Raw genomic sequence first — 18,287 nt, 5'->3', positions numbered from 1 at the left:
ACCAAAGTTGAGTAACTTCTCAAAGTTGCATGCATCTGCCAAACCCTTGTGCTTAATGTGCTGCGGTTAATCAACAACGACACAAATATTTCTTAAAGATGTTATATGCAGAAATCACTTAATAATTTTTATACACTAAAAGCGATGGATATTAACGACGAACAGGAATGATCTATGGAGTGCGGGAAAAAGGTATTAAGCGTTATAGGGAATACTATCTTGAAATTATTTAAAAAAAATCTAATGCAAACGGATTTTTAATGATCTATTTTTGATGACCTAATTTTGCTGATAAGTAATTTTCAAATGCGTAAGAAATTTACACCGACCAAGTTCCAAAGAACGAAGCAAGCAGTGATACTCAAAGGAACTACACCTAACATAAGTTTATAAGTATGGAAGTTAATTCGAACTTCAGACTTTTGAAACGTTAACTGGACTTGCTTTTATGAAATTTGTATTATTAGAGAAAGCGCCTTCGGACATCGTTTTTTGCAAAGTTGCTTTGAAAAGTATAATATCACTTGCACGCCGTGGAGAAACACAGACTGTGAGTTTTCCGCTTCGCCGTGTATTCTTTCCAATAAATTGTTCGCTATACTCGCGAGCCGCGTGTGTCCACGTGATCGAATACGCGAAAAGAAAGTTTCGCACAAATTGCACGCCCGAGAACGATCTTCAAAAGGATTCTACCGCGCTTCCTTCTGTCTCTTCCCATTATTTCCTGTTCGAAGAGATAAACTTGGTTACCTGATATATATATATGTTTTTCAATATCGTTTCTCGCTCTCGTATTTTCTCAATTTCCTCCAAGTTGAAAATATAGAGCCGCAACAACTTTTAAATCTGGAGCTTTATCAAAGTTTATTGGGGACTTTATCAAATGATCTATTGATAGAATTTACGCTGCTGTTGCAGACTCTATTACTGTTTAGCTGGTTGAAGTGGTAATAATTGAAATTGCGCTTCCGGCTTACTCTTGGCAAACAATTCAATTGTAATTTCAATTAATCGCATCTTCTTTAGCCCGCGGACATTCTTGTTAATTTGCAGCTCAAATATATAGATGTCACTTGCCCGCGGTGTGTATGCATAATATTTATGAAAATGCCCTGTGCAATGCACAAATATAGCGTATCAAGCAGATCATATCACTATTAAAATTACCATCGACGATTAGGCGATATCGTTGATAAATATCCATCTGCAGTTCACGATCATTTCGCTTGTGAATGTCAATAGGAAAATGATGTCAAATGTCAACATATTTCCATTCATTCTATATCAAGCTCAACATATGAGCAGAAATATCAAAAAGCTTCTATTTTTATTATTTTAAAAATATTTTATTTTAATATTCATCTCTTGCATCGTTGTATTTTTGCGTAAACACGGATCACAATTTTATGTTACATCGAAGTAACAGGATATAGATGTAAAAGCTGCATTTTGATTTATTTCTACTATGGCAATTATCATTACTTTTGTGTTCGCTCGGCATTAAAAAGAAGACTTCATTGTTGCGATTGCAAGCGTTGCTAGATGTCCGGTGTCGATAACGGGTAACTCTCGAAGGGCGGAGATCGGCATCATCGATCCTCGCGATTCTACAAAAACGTCAAAGAGATCGTCGGTTTTGATGATGAACGATTGTAGGTTGCTCGATGAAACGGCGGCGACCCGGTGGTCTTTAAAATATTCAAGCGGGAGTGTGTTTGACGGCCAATCGGAAAGGACGAAAAGTCGCGCTGGACGCTGCTGGGACTCGCTCTTTCGAATTCGGCTCTTTCATCCCCATGCAGCTCATCCCCCCATAGAAGCCCAGCTGGGCTTCGCAACCAGTTCGATGGATCGCGAAGAGCGGAAGAGGGAAAGGAAGAGAGGAGAGAGGGGTCTATTGTGTCTTTCGATGACAATCGCGCCATGGCCGACGGACATTTGATCGAATCAATCGATTGGTTTCTACGGTTCTTCTAAACATAGCCGAGGCTAAGAGGACGGGAGGGATCAAAATGAAAGAAAGGGGGGAAGAGAGGAAAGTGTAGGCGGGACAGTCTCTCTGGAGTGCCAGACGGTACACGGGTGAAAGGGATGGAGAAGCAGAGAGAAGCTGTTAGAGCGAAGAGCGAGAGAAGGGAATATCCAGTAGCTCCAGGCTCATTTGAATCCGACGCTCAATAATGTCCCTCAGGAGTACCGAAATATCTCAATATGTGTATATAACCCGTGCTGCGGTATGGCTTACGATCTCTAGCGATATTTGCTTCGGCGGCGCCATCCATCAAGGTCGCATAATACAATTCGCCGGGATCCTTGATATGTAGATATAGGGAAGACCTCCGTAAGAATTCTCAGCGCGACGAATAACAAGTTAATTCACGAATGAGCACTTGAAAATCTTTCACGAAACTATATTGGCGCTGTATTAATGATTTATGTCGTAAAAATGTAAAAACATTTTGTTCAACAAACCTTATCAATTAGGAATACTCTTAAAGAGATTACGAATTTTTATTTAACATCTGAAAAACAAAGTGTATATTCCACTGTATTTCACAAAGATGGGAAAAATATAAGAAATATTCCGCCCCGTATGATAACACGATAAAGTGTCCCGAGGACGCTGTTGGCAGGGCTCGGCTCGCTCGGTAGCAAACGGGGAAGTCACAGGCAAAGAGCAACATTCGCCTGGAGGGATGGATTTTCCTGTCAGAGGTGGAGTTTAGAGGTCGGGAAATTAGTTTAGTTATGCGCCCGGCAGGGACGTCTCTTACGTTTCCACTACCGACGTAAGACCTCGGCGGAGCACGTACATGTTCTAGGACTCTCCTCCTCTCCGCTCTCTCACCCGGGTACTCTCTCTCCCTCCGTTTTATTCCTGGCAAACTTCCTCGAGTCTTCTGCCCCACCCGCGCTCTCCTTCTCGCGAATTCCGAAGAATCGTGCCGGCTAGCGGCCTTCGAAGAATCAAGCTGAGAGGGTGAGAATTTTCTAGAGTGAGAGAGAAATCGAGCGGTCGAAGGAGGGAGTCTTCAAGTACCAAGCAGCATTGAGGACTGTTGCTACTTACTACTCCGGAACAGCTGGCTGACGAAAACGTCATTGACTCAAGATCCCCTTTCTCTCTTTCTCTCTTACTCTTTCTCGCGAACGCGGGCAGATCTTTCCGACTATCGAACAATCTTAAACGCGCTCGTTATAAGTACCGCTTTATTCGTTGCGCCGCACTCGAGTGCCATTTGAAATTTAAAACGTTAACGGAGTACTCTGAATGGCAGAAATTAAGTCCCGCTCCCAATTTAATCTCACGGCGAAAGTATTTCGAGTATTTTTTTTTTATTACGGATAAGTACCTATGTCGAGTGCGTATACGCAGAGTGGAAAACACACGGAGAGATAGACTCTCGCATTGAAATTAAAAATAATTAACGTAAAGGGTTACGATCGAAATTTGTCAAATTATTATAGATATGAAATAAATGCTAAATCAAATGTCTCAGTAAATCTCTAATGCTATTTCTGGAATGTTCTATCAAATCATCAGAACAGAGGAGAGTCTAGTAAATATCCTAAATCACCACCTTATTTCTCGAAAACTAAATAAACATTGCACTGGATTAATACCGATAAAAACGTGATCTGCTTAGATAATTAAAATTTTTTAATAAAAACCCATAGTTCATACATACATGTTGCTTTTTCGACATAAAATCTATGAAAACAAAATACGAAACAGTTCCTATTATAAAACTGAAACTTTGATAGAAGACATTTTCTAGTTTGCTTTCATGTTTATAAAGTTTTATTTGTAAGCTTTCGTTTAAGAAATATTAGTCGAAAACAAAGTTGTACGCCAGTATCGATTGCTTTCTTCTATATTTAACTAATCGTTCTCCGTTTAAATAAATAATCTGCGACGTTTTTCCATGTATTTATAATCTCTTATCGACTTACCTGAGAGTCTTCCTCGGTGAAGATGGCGTCAAACGCGAACATTTTCGGCGCCGCCACAGTAGGCCGTCGATCTTCCGCCGACGAAGATTGTCCGGATGCTGGGTCCACTAACGTAACTTGCTTCTTGCGTTTGTCCGCGTTGAAGAAACTACCCCCGTCTCCGGGTGATACCCTCAGCATAACTTTTACCTGAATAACACACGAGAGTAATTCAATTTTATTTCTAATATTATCGATAGAATTCTAAAATGTTCAAACGTTATATCTGAGATATAGCAAAATTATTTAATCTTATTTGATAATACATTATAGATATTTGCACTTTCTACGTAATTTTTCAAAATTGAAAAATTACGTGGAAAAAGGTATATTTTCACACTTGCACTTATATCATTCGTCGTATCTTAAAATATGTAGTAACCCTATTTTAGTAAAATTAATTGCATGATTCATTTAGTGTTGCGAGTGTAAATATAACTCTTCATCCGTGATTGAGCGATGTTACTGTAGTTAACGATAGACTCATTAATTATTGTGAAATTGAATTAGTTTTGGAATCTGCCAATTGGACAGACAGCGGATTACATTTGGTGACTAAAGATAAAGCTTCCCCGTCACTTGAACGCTCGACGGATCCGCTTCAATAGGTTAATATTGCATAATAAAGTAGCTCCGCTCTTGCGTTGAATAATGCGCTCATCATAATTATCTGACAGACAGTTTCTGCTAGCAAGTGAGAGAACGTCAGGTCTAAAATTACTTTGACCCACGTTAACCGATCGGTCATTGAACGTGCCGCGATTACTTACTGAATGCAATACACGAATCGTCGAAACAAAATTGCATTTAATAAAACAATCAGAGTTGTAGCAACCTTTAGTGATGCCTCCGCTAATTATTTTATGCAAATGCCATAATTATAACGTAATGTAGTGTAATTAGTATAGAAATAACAATGGTATAATGTATATAATATTTCATCATTACTCGCACAAGATTATGCCAGTTGTGTAATGTACAACTGCTTTTCATACGTACAATTTAATCGAAATTTTCATATTGCATTTTATAATTTTTTTTTTCCATTATTATGAATATATATGTAAACACCACACTCTTTGCATTGAACTTTTAATACAAAGAGTTAATTCTAGCCCCGTGAATCTCAGAAGAGTTCATTTATTATCGGTAAAAGTGTGCGAGTTTGGTTAGCAATTACAGTTTAAAAATGTCAACTCATGACATTCAATTACGACATTTGAGCCGCAATGGACGACGGGTAATGTGATAGCGGAGAAACGCCTGTATCCAAATACGCGAGAAGATATTTGCCGGCCACTCGTGAAATCGAATATTGCTCGCGAAATGTCGATCCAGCGGACGGTTGAGCATTCCAGCAAACAAGTAGTTGCTTTATTAAAAACTCTACATCGAATGACCCCATTTATCCGTAGCTCTTAACGTTTTGAAATTTATTGTAAATTCAGCAATTTGTTTATTATTCAATATCGATTCATATATCCTTTTCGAATTATTTGCTTGATTCGTAGTATTTTTTTTCAAGTGTTTTTAATTTTTTTTTTTTTTTTTTTTTACCTCTGTCATTAACGTGTCCATATTTTCAAAATTTAAATCACTATTGCTTTGCGTCATAAATTCAATTACATTATCGGCATACAATAATATTTTGATAATTTATTACTTTTATAAATTTTAAGAGCATATTTTTGGAAAGTAATATTGCATTGATACAATGAAAACCAGTAAGAAAACGAAGATGAGAAGAAAACAGTTTAATCGGTGTCAAGTTGTTTTTCTAACGAATTCGTCATTTATTCTCATCTTATATTTGCAGCATATTTTACGCTCGCGCGTGATTTAAGTGAAACTCGAAGGTCCCGACCGATAAGACGCGGCGCACGCGGTTCTTCCGCGCGAAGTCACGGCGATGCATTATTAAAGCCGCATCCGGTCCCGGTGCACCCCAGATCGATGTTGTCGCGAGAGCGGTCCACGATTTGCTCGCACCGGCTCGTTCGTCTGTCCGTCCGTCTGTCTGTCCAGGAAATTGGGTTTGGAGATTTCGTTCAGATTGCGGTGCACGTCCTATCTCTTGCATGCGGAAACGCCCCCGTCGCTGCGACACGGCACACAGGTACAAAAACAGACACGCGCCTTTTTTGTTTCTGCCCCCAATCCTACCGCGCGACGCTACATCCCCCTGCCCTTTTTCCCAGCATCTTTGTCGCCTCCTGCGCGTTCTCTCCATCACGTAATAGTTTTGCGAAAAGAGACCGGAGCGCTACTGATCGAGAGCGACCGGAAATAAAACGGCTCCCCCGACGCTCTTGTTGGAGGAACTCCGCACGCATCGATCGCACAGAACCTCTTCAGTGCCCTTCACCCTTTCACGAAGGGTGTCCTACTCGAAGGTGAGTCGACGCCCTCTGTCCCATCCGTTCCCCGAGACCTGGCCATCTACGAGGTGACCCTACGTGCTTGCCCGCAGCCACCCGGTATTTCGTTACGAAGCTGATTTCGAGGAAGGATATCAATTCCGCTCGAACGGTCCCGGTCGAAGGAGGATCGGTCCTCCCGGGTCCTCGAACCTGGCAAAGGACACTTTGCACTACCAATCCAGCTCCGGTTCGCAACGCGTTACGGCCATTACGCGCAGCAATCTGTGGCGTCGAATTTTGGATTAACAAGCGGCTTTAAATTCAACAAAATAGTTCTGCGATAATTGGAATCTAAACATTTGTGAGAAGATGTTGCACGTGCAATAATCCGACATGAATGTTTTGTTTTAAGACGACAAAATGTTTTTCTGAAATAATATATATGAAATTCTAATAACATATTTTTTATGTGGATTTTTTTGTAAATTTGAAAAAAAACAGAAATGAATTTAAAACATTATCACAATAATTTATTATGGAAACAAGTTATATCGATTTTTCATGAAAGAATGCAGTTTGTGTAATATGCACGCTCAATTATCGAGCAAAATATAATAATACTATGCCATGCACACATATTGCGTACAAAATTGGAAATAGTTACGCTAAATTTTTGGTAAATTTGTTACAAATTGATACACAATTCAGTACACGATTGTCAAACTGATCACTATTGCTGCGACGACTGTTAGTTAATTGTACAATTTCAATTTAATTGATATATATATTTTTTTTTTTCGCGACATTCTTTCCTTTCTGTTCGTAACACCGAAGCTGAATTCTCGAGGCGCTTCTATGAAAACGACCATCATGTCCGAGAGTGCCCAACGTTTGATAGACTTTCACGTACTGCAATAAAGTGTCTGAAAATTACATTTCAGAACGGAGGCCTGCCGTAAGCCTGCCTCGTAACCATCAAAGTTCGGCCAAGTACGTACAGTCCTCGAAATGGAACGGCGGGGAGAGATTTTACCGCCGCTCTGCCCGAATTTATGCGTCCTCTCCACGGGCTATGAATCCAGGTTTACGCGCTGGTACGTTGGAATTAATTAGTTCGCGGTCCAGCCTGAAACATGTAACTGATTCGGACGAAAGCTTGGCGATAAACTGTGATCAACGCGCTAGTAAGCATAGAGATCTCTCCAAGATTTATCAAGGGCTTAATCCGACGAGTAATTTACTCGTTGCACTCAAGTGCTTTTGCAAATTGGATATTAAATCCAGTTTGAAAATTTTTGCCGCTATTTCTCCTCTCTGAGAAGAATGTTTGGTTTTTTTTTACTATTACATGATAAAATAGTTATAGATTTAAGCTTTATTTTTATAATTATTACTGCTATAATGTTAGTAATAATTACCATATGTTTAACTTCAGTTTTACTATGAAAAAGTTTTACTATAAGTTACGATAATTTCAAATATTAATATTGTAAAATGTCAAGGTATTTGTGTAAAAATAAAATAATCACTTCTTTATAGAAAGTGCAATCATAATTATAATGAATACAAATGTTTTTTCAACATTTACTTACTATTGATGTAATAATAATAACTAACAACTATAATTTATATGATTAAAACAACTGTAAATATATAGTTAGCATTAAAAATAATTACGAATTATAGTTAAATTGTAGTAATTGCAATCGTTTTTTTTTAGTGTATTTTTTTGTCGTTTATTTTTTTACTCATGTATATATATATATATATATATATATATATGTATGTATGTATAGTATATTAGTATTTTAAATTAATTACATTTTACTGTAAGTAGTTCAGTTAATTCGAGTTTTCAAATTTTAATATTTGTAGAATGTAATTTTTAGACTGCAAATTTATTCAATAAAATTATCTTATTAATTACAACAAAGATAATGCCATAATGGGTCATTAAAAAATGCTGTAATAAATAGATTACTAGAAAAGAACATCTTTCACATATGATGCGTATATAAGCACAGATAATGCCACCGGAAATGGCACCTGAGACGAAAGTAGCGCGTTAATTCTTTAACGTTCGAACCGACGACGCTTATGTGCACCACGTTAGCTTACAACATACAAGTGTTTTATGACGGCACTCGTCCTCGAAGATATTATCCGCCAATTTACGATCATGGCGCAACGTGTTCGGCGATTATAAATGAGCGATATGTCGCGTAAAGTTCCACATAAATTCTGGTCTGACCCGCGATCGGGTCATCGTCTGCGCGATAAAATCAAGCGATGATTGATTCGCGTGCCGGCGATAAATAATGTAATACGATAAACGATATAACGCGAAGCAGGACGCCGTTGCAAATCATTTTGTAAACTGAGAATGACATCTAAAAATTTGAAATTACACGCGCTTAAATACTGATGGAAAGTTAACAGCGAATAAAAACGATATGTTCAAGTAAAACAATGAAAGGAATATAGCTTTGGAGAACTTAGTTATGCGACGTATTGCAGCGAAATATATGTATGGTAATGCAGACTGTCGAGGCTGCTCTTAATTATAGGAAATTAATTAAGAGTTAACGAAATTTAAACGAATGTTATATCGGACTTTAAACTCGGTTGATATTTAATAAGATTATAGCTCACAGACGATTTATTGCATTTGCCAGAACACGTTCTGTATAAGGGAATACGTAATCTATACGTAATCTATACAGTGATCCCAGTCGAGCCATATGCCAAGAGTTTATAGTTCCGATTTGGCGTTCGTAAAGCGGAATTGCCATTTACTACGAGATCATACAATCCAAGTGCACACTTGAATATCAACGGTGCGTGTTCTACAACCGTTAAAAGTTCCGTAATTATCCATAATAACAACTGTACTGAGCATCGGAAAGTCAAGGAGACGGTGCCGCTACGGGTTAGTTGCCAAAGATAGGCAACTTGTAAGATTTGATAGCAATCTGAGCTGCATGCAGCACAGTGGTTGTGTAGTATGCTTTGCATCCTGCAAGATTAAATAAGTCGACGGAAAGTGCTGAAATTGATAATAATCGTAAATTTTATCGTAACTTAACATCTCTTCTGTAATAGTAGTAAAATAACGAGAATAATTATTATTATAACAAATTATATAATAATAGATTAAAATATCTGGAAGTGGCGCGTGACTCCATATAGGAAGGATTCATATATGTTTTTGATTATAAAAAGATAATAAAAAAATTGAAAACTTTGAATGAAAATAATAAAAATGTTGTAATATATGAGATATATTGGAATATCCTTCTTATCTCGTAATTTCATTTACAAATTAATAAATTAATATACATACACGGAAAGAAAACACGTTGTGTCAAAATATCTAAAAATGTAATTACTTGGATGCAGACAATTTTTTATCGGACCATCGAAATATTTATATAGAACACCAAAATTGATCGCTAGAAAGAATGTCAATTTTTTGTGCAGTATTGTCACTCTGCCCGAACGTCGTATATAATTATTTTGATGGTCCAACAAAAAAATTGTCACATCTCTCTGCATCTCTAGCTAAATTGATAAATAATTCAGTAGAATTGTTTTTTTCTGTGGATATATTTAAATTGTTTTCAAATATCTATTATCACAGTAGCACATATTGTACACAGTTATTTTAATAATCTAACGATAAGTAAGTGAAACAAAATTTTATAATAATTTACAATAGTTGCTTTCATCTTTTATGATCAGATCTAATGCGTCGTCAGACAGAGTATAACTTAATAATTTTAATACTGTGTGAGCGAGATTGATCGGAGATTGGATTTACTTCTTCTCTGATAGCGCCGCAGATAATATTGGTTATTATAAACGAGATCTGATCGCAAAGCGCTTTCACGTAAACCTGCGCCACGAGAGACGCGAATGACGGAAACTAATTGTTGAAACTGGAGTGCGTCTCGACTTCGGTTTCTAACAAGGCGCACTGCGGTGCTCCGCAGTCTGGCGTCGTGTGGTCTTCGGTTGTAAGAGACGAGAAAGCGAAGACCTGAGGGGATTTAACTTCGACAACGAATATCATCAAAGAGCCCGCGGGCGATGATTGCGCGCTCTTTAACCGAAGATTATTCGCCGAACGCGGTTTATTTAAGTAATCGTCATTCGAAGGGAGTGGTTATCAGCACGAACCCTTCGTTAAAACTACAGTAATCTTCTCGACAGTCGCCCCGGGGCAATCTCGACATTCGGCTTCTAACGCGCAGTAATCGATCTCGCATGTAAACTGGTCGTATCTCTCGTAGACAGGAAAAGAAATGTGCCACGCAAATATACGTTAATTAATTAATTAAGTTTAGTACTTAAAGAAGGAGGGAAAGAGGGAGGGATAGGAAAGGGAGAGAGAGAAAGAGAGGGGTTATATTTTATATATATTTTTGTATTGTTATTAAAGAACACTATTGTTACTATAATTTCTTTTGTAACCAACATTAGCTCTGTATTATAATAACAATGCAAGTTCTAAAGCTATAATATTATTGATGACATTGCGTTATGAAAGATAATAAATAGTATCTTTGTAAAGTAGATATTTTTTAAATATGCTTACAGATATACGTACTGATATATAATCCGACACATATTTATAGCTCGATATCGCTAAAACCATCTAAATGTCCGGCCTCGAGGCATGCTACAAGGGGCTGAAGTTTCTGACTCGACCGTTAAGGAATTTACACCGTGAAGACCTTCGGGCGATTCGAACGAAATTTACGCCCATGAAATGGGTCAGAGGTATTTCACCCCTTGTAAGGGGTGTGCTACCGACAAATTCGATTTTCGCGAGACGTGGCGAATGCAATCCCATCAGCGTCGAATTTTCTCTGACGATGAAACATCTATAGGATGACACAAATACAATCCCGTGCCTTGTCCTGGCATGATCAGAAGTCAATTTAGGAAAAAAATTTTTGTAAATCTTTGGAGTCGTTCTTAAAATAAATGATTTAATAAAATCATTGTAATAAATGATTTCTTAAAGTAAATGATAATAAAAAGTTTTTTTTATTTATTCAGAATATAATTAATACGCAAATTTAAAACATGCATTGATATGCTAATTTAATATACCTTTCATGTTAATTATATGAGCGCGACTTGTGTGATCTTCATCCGCATCACTATAATGAATAATTTTTTGTTAATTTACTGCAAACGAAATTTTATCAAGCTTATAAGTCGCTTCTTTAGAAATTATTTGTCAACCGAGCTGCATTAGCATCAAGATACAATTTACCATCCGTGAACTAATCTATGCACACTTTTACAATGTTAAAATTTTTCATGTTTCCTGGCTTATAGGCCGAGAACTCTATTTCTTTACTAGTCCCCTTCGCCAGCGTGCCGGACTCGGTATGCACCTTATCTCGGTCGGACGGAATTTCGCGATTCAGTATGCAGGCACCGGGACGTAGCACACGACAAGAGCGTACCTGTACACAGGGTAACGCAATACTTCCGCGGTCGTCTCGCTAACAAAGGCGCAGGTGAACAGGGCAAAGTGCACAGGGAGGGAAGACGGCAGCGGTGACGGTAGAGGGTCGGTTAAACGGACTGGCTGGTTTGTGCAAAGGGGTCCTGCGTCAGTTAGGGTTGTCAGTCAAGTAGCGATAGCGGGTATAGCAGAAGCGTGCCGCACGCTACTTTAGCCCGGACCTAGCGTCGCGCTCGCGGTGTACGCTGGTACAACGGTGTGACGTTGTAATAGCTGGATAATGGCGGCTGTACATGTACATACGCTTAATATCGTGGCGTCAAGCGACGTGGAAAGGAACAATTTGAAATGCTCGGCTTGACTCGCGGCTTGTCTAGTTACTGTTTACGGTATCGTCTATCTCACTCATTCTTGTCGACCTTCCCATCAGAATTATTTCCATCCGGTTGCTTAACTTGCGTTTATAACATTTTCCAATTACTAACTGATATTGCGATATAGATAAACGCTTACAAATTTACAATAATCCAGTCCAGGATTTGTAGTTTTGTCACTAAGCATGAATACCGATCCATTTCAATTTCAAAACTATAAATCTTGAATGGGGTAAATTGGGATATTATGGCCATACGGAAAAGATGGCAACAATCTGTAATTTCTCCAATAATTGCTAAATAGTGCATTTTTATAGTCTGAAAGATAACCAATATTTACAGTAATTTATACGCGTACACTATGCGAAAATAATTTTATTCTAAATATTATATAATATTTTTACTTTGGATTACCTACCAAGTTTCGCATGTTCCTCTAAAAGCTGCTATAACATCAAATACATTACCATAATCAACGTTACGCATATAGAAAAATGAACCTAAATTGTAACGTGACTTATAATTCGTATTTTTATTTTTATTATTTATTCAAATACACTATGATCATCTTTAACTTACAATTTGAACAAGATAACTTTATTTTTTCATGCAATGTTTTTTTTTAATTATAGGAATCTGTTTTGTTTCCTTACTTTCAAAGAATTATAATTGTTATGTTATTATTGCAACATCGGATTTCAATTTTTATGTTACTATTGCAATATTATAATAATAACTAAGTCTTATATAATTATATATATGTATATATTTAAAATATATGTGTTTATATTAAATGTATAAAATTATAAGTTTTATTTATCACTTTAGAAAATGTTACATTCATTTTTAACATAAAACGTGTATAGTCAACTGTTTTATAATACTATACCATCTTTTCCTTAAAAGTTTGATAAGATTGCCAATGCGTATGTTATAATATTTTGATAACATAATAGTAAATTTTTAATAAGTGTTTTAAATTCAGTAGTATTATTAACTTAAGATTCAGTAAAGTGATATATCAAATATTATTAAAAAGTAACAAAAATAAAAATGTTTTTTTGCATTTTAAAAAAACTACGGCCATCTTACCCGAGTTTACCCTATTATAATACTATATGATAATTTATGGAATTGTCAAAATTTGCTCTTACTTGTTAGAAATATACAGCGCTAACTGCAGCGTTAATACACTCAATATTTTTACAGCAGTTAGTGAGGAATAATTGCAAAGTTTTCGAACGAAGGTAAATTTATGTTTTTTTTCTGTAAATGGCAAAGACAGCGTTTTCTTCGGGCTGGAAAGTATCGTGTTTAAGCTCCAAGATGCTAAGTGCCTAGATTATAGCAGTCGGGCCGTAAGGAACGCAGCTTGACGTACCGTGAAGTATGACAGTCATAAATTTTCTCGCGCCACCAACTTCCACCAGTTTCTGCTTTCTTCTTTTCCCTTCCCGCCTTCCTGCTTCCCGGGCAAATCAGAAACACTTGATACATTCCACAACTTACGAGGGTGGGTACGCGCAAATCCGCTTTAACTTTCATCGCGATAATCCAATGTTTTCGTACACGAATCGATGTCGAATAAACGTATATTTGGAAATATGTCTGAAGTGAAATGGTGAATTAGTGAAAGTGACAAAACACGTAACAAAGTGCATGGAAAATGTCAAAATTTATATTAATTCTAAGCACAATAGAACCTTTTTCACTTGACATTTACGTATTGTTTTATTCATACAAGGTTTATCCTAATAATCAGAAGACCTAATTTAAATTATTACAGTCCCTCGTTGATGAATTAATGACGTTGTTAATTTTCTCTTAGCGGCAGAAACTGTCGACTGCCGCTTAGTAAGTTCATTAGAAGGCCCGTGACGCTCTCGCGTGTCTCGATGCTTTTCTATTTGTTGTTGCGATGACATAGATTTGATCATACGTGCCTTTATATTTTTGCAGAGTGCCATATCATACTGAATATGGAATGTAATTAGCGCGGACTATTAACACGGAACGTATTGCACGTAATGTTAGGCATTTATATTGCACATACAGTTCAATGCATAAACGCGAAGAGGAAGCGAAAAGAGAACGACTATATTACTTACCGTATTATCAGGCATTGATCTTTTCGTCCCCCCGGTAACGTTCATTTATTATTTTTCCTCCCTTTGGCAATTTCGTCTCTCGTTACTCGTCGGAGCACAAGCCCCCTCCTCTTACAGGAGAAAAATCGCTCTTATGTCAGACAGGAAGTGGCAGGCGGGTGGAGGGCAACGAAAGAGAAAGAAATTGGTTTCCAAAGGTAAACTAATTTCAGGCCACTTCGTTTCGACGAGAAGTCAGCCTTCGTCAGCCTTGTCTCTGCCTCTACTCCGTATCGAATATTCTCGTTTCTCTTCGTCCATCATCCGTTTTCCTGCGTCTAACCCCGCTGACCCAATTACCGTTTCACGAAAAGACCGGCAACGATCGCGTTTGCATCGTCGTACACGGCAAAAAGGACCAAGAATCACGCTGTACGCGGTCCTTTGCAATCTTGAATGCAAATGAGACTTGGCGCTAGCGTACCTTTGAAGGATCCCATCGTTCTTTGAACGACAGCGGTCGGTGGGGGTCCATTAGACACCACTCGCTCGTTCTTCTGTGAAATTTTAGACGTTGATCTCAAGATAATCAAGATGGACGTATTGGGATACAATAAAACGAGGCACTTTGCGATTATTTTTCAGAGTACATTTCCTAATTATTATGATGCTTGATGCTTTACTAAACGCAGCATAGAAATTTAATTTTTAATAAATTTTTAAAAACGAAACATTCCGCACGTGTAATAATTATCACTAGAACGAATCTCTTAGTTTGTAATTCATTAGAACAAACTATGTCCAACTACATTAAAATACCACTTGCTCGTCCTTCTGAGAAAGTTTAAACGTTGATCTCAGGATAAGCAAGTTAGATGTACTTAGATACGGTAAAATAAAGCATCTCATAATTATTTTTAGAGTGTACTTCAAGTATTATAATATTACACATTATTAAGCACAGCATAAGAGTTTAATTCTCTATAAATTAAAAAAATAAACATACACATATGTAGTAATTATTATTAAAATGTATCTCACTTAAGTACTTTTCAATTTACGTTTACATGTATCTGCAATTTATTAAAAAATAGTAGGGGACTTATAACATGTTAAACGTCGTCTTATAACACCACTCTCGGCAATAATCACTAATAATAATCACGGTGTTTAATAGCATGCCGTGAGTACACTATTTCGTTCGTCACTATGCTGCACGTCAGGCAATTCCTCCGTACGTAATCCCTGGTAATTTCGACGAGGAGCATAGCAGTCGGGGAGACGTCTCGACGTTTGGATATACCGTCGAGCCGCAGAAACCGAACGTACGTGTAGCGGGGAATGTAAATTGCTCGCTTCTGCCTAAAGCCGCGGTGTAATAAATCTCGGCGACGAAGACACGACGATTGCCGTCTATCGGGCAGGGATAACGTATCGAAATCACGTGTACGAGGGTTAAGAAACGTCTGAATTCAAATGTCACTTGCCCTCGACGAATATATCCGAAAATCCAGCCGCACTTGCGAAGCCAAAAGCATGCTTCCTCTCTCGATTTTGCGTTTCACGATCAAATATTTAAGGCGCTCAATTGGCGCTTTAATATTCAACAGAAATTAATTAGGAAACAAATAGCCGTATGAAATTCATTGGAAAGTGAAAAATTTTCCACTTAGCCGGCACGCAACTGGATGCGGGACTGCAATCGTGTGTTTTATCGAACGAATTATTACTGTTATCGACATTAAGTACAGTGACTGCAATATAAATAGGCCATGACATCCAGCAATGCGTGATTGTATCGCTCGCGTAATTATAATAAAATGTACATTCCTATTTTTCCGAGCGGGTGAGTTTCGTTCCTCTCGGCCGCGCGGTGCGACCAGATTAATGTACAATTCGCGTGACAACGAGTCGTTTACACGCGTGCGTAATTATCGCTCTGCCTGACGATATCGTGTATTTTCCGCGGTGATATCTCGCGGAACACCGAAAAAAAAAGAGTGAATAATCGCGCGGCCGGACGAACTTTCGTCAGCGACAACGGCCGGTTTGTATCGCCGATTAAGAAGGAGCGATTATGCGAACGTTGCTATTTACTGGAAAATTATTAGCAACTGCTTCGCAGACGTCGTGCGACTGACATTGAGGGAGGGAGTAATTCTCTCATGGAATCAATGACATCGGCGTGACGACCGGCCGTAAAGTGCAGCGCGCAATTATAGTCGTCGCGAGTTAAATCGCACGTGTTTCTGCGGCACGTGTTCTCCCGCGCGCACACCGCCGCGCCGTACGGACTGACAGTCGACGTAATAAAAGCCTGAGATAAAGGTCGAACTTTCCCCGCGCTCGTAATTTTCGGTTTCCATATCCGAAGAACGGCCTGCGTGACGAGCAGTCGTAACGAAGGGAGCGTTGACGTCGCGGATGCTTTTCAACGAAAGCAAAGGGTTCTGCCGATGTGGGCGCGGTCAGGAATTATATGCTCCGTATCGAAAACTCGTTTTTCCCTGCGCCCGTTTCTGCTGGGCGAACGAGTTCGTTTCCTAAAACTAGTTCCGACTGGCTGCCAGAATTATCCTGCCGATCGATTCGTTGTTTCCGCTGGCATCAAAGAGGCTTCTTCTCGCATTTACGTAAAAGTAATACATGTACAGTGGCTGTGTATGTCGAGGTTACATTGAAAAGAATATATAACTGCTAAAATTTAATTTTTCTAAAATCATAGTTAAAAAAGAAAAAAACGGAAGAAATGATTTTTTTTTAATTAAGAAAATTGAAAAATGGATATAGGGGAGAGTTGCTAAATGCACTTAAGCTATTTTTTTAATTATATTTCGCATTTGGTGCTGCCTTTGATACAAGTAAGTTTGAAAATTGTAGCTCAATGTTTCAGTTATTTATTTAATACTCTAAGGAATCATTAACTTATACTTATTTTATTAATAATTAATCAAAAAAAGCAATAAAAATATTCAATCAATAAATCACAATAATGAAAAGGTAAGAAAACCGAAACCAAACTAACTTGAATTTATTCTTGCAATTGACATATTTTTATTCCTAATATAATTTTTATAATAATTGTAAATATGTATATACAATAAATGTAAAAAAAATGTTGCAACAAGCCTTCTTTTATAAAAATATAATATTTTAAAATAAAATTACATAATTTTATTATCAGCTATATAAGTTAATGAAAAATTTACACCAGATGTATATACCTGATTTACTAAAATACTAATGTCACGTACGAAACAAAGTAAATCATGTTAAATTTTTGTCTATATTACTTATTTCTTACTTTTTATTTTTAGCACTAAATGCCGTTTATATGAAGTAAAAATGTTAAACATTGAATAGTTAAGCTTCAAGAGGTATTCAACAACTTTTCTCTGCTATATTAATATATATTTTTTTTTAATTTAAACTTTGCGTCTACTACATCTAAAATGGCAATAAGACTCAAATTGCGGGATTATTTCCTTTTATTAAATATTACCTTTTACCGAGTGTACGTCTCGCACGATTTTGTAATACTTCAATATCATTATGTGCAATTTCATTACTTCGTGAATACCGGCTTTGTTCCGCTAAATTGAATTGTACAAGGACAGAATAGGAATACCTGTCTAAAATACTAATATACCTTTTCGTATTTTCTGTAACCGGATGCTTGCCAAAGGAGAACATATAGATTGTAAGTGATAAAGTTAATGCTTTCCTATACCACGCGGCGGACACTTCTGGCTTCGGTAACTTCGGCATTTTCTTTTTTTTTGTGCGCGCGTGAGAAAATTGATAATACATTGGTACCCTTTTGTTCCTTTGTATTTTTCTTCTTTAATCTGATCTAAGTTCTCTTTAATACTTTTTCAATGAATAGAAAAGTTATACCTTGCATTGTAGCAAGTATTAGAGATAATACATAATTTATATATTTATCATAAAATAATTACATATAAATTGCATGTTAGTAATCTAGATTTTT

General features: G+C 37.3%; 1 protein-coding gene and 1 long non-coding RNA gene across 4 annotated transcripts in view; one reads left to right on the top strand and one right to left on the bottom strand.

The window, feature by feature from the left end:
• The window catches only part of LOC105208223, a 518,645-nt gene that overhangs the window by 46,202 nt on the left and 454,156 nt on the right, over positions 1–18,287 (bottom strand). For all 3 annotated transcript variants that reach the window (XR_005576059.1, XM_039456060.1, XM_039456061.1), the window contains one exon: positions 3,955–4,143. Coding sequence is in view for 2 of the 3 variants with exons in the window: in XM_039456060.1 (XP_039311994.1) it covers positions 3,955–4,143 (189 nt within the window). In the remaining variant the exon portion in view is untranslated. The remainder of the gene's footprint in view (positions 1–3,954; positions 4,144–18,287) is intronic.
• LOC120359248 overlaps positions 1–18,287 on the top strand; it is a 135,971-nt gene that overhangs the window by 107,298 nt on the left and 10,386 nt on the right. The gene's annotated exons all lie outside the window — the stretch shown is intronic.

Source organism: Solenopsis invicta, chromosome 12 (genome assembly GCF_016802725.1).
Source record: "Solenopsis invicta isolate M01_SB chromosome 12, UNIL_Sinv_3.0, whole genome shotgun sequence".
NCBI lineage: Eukaryota > Metazoa > Arthropoda > Insecta > Hymenoptera > Formicidae > Solenopsis > Solenopsis invicta.
The sequence above is the reverse complement of the archived record's forward strand: the minus strand, read 5'-3'. Positions and strand labels throughout refer to the sequence as shown.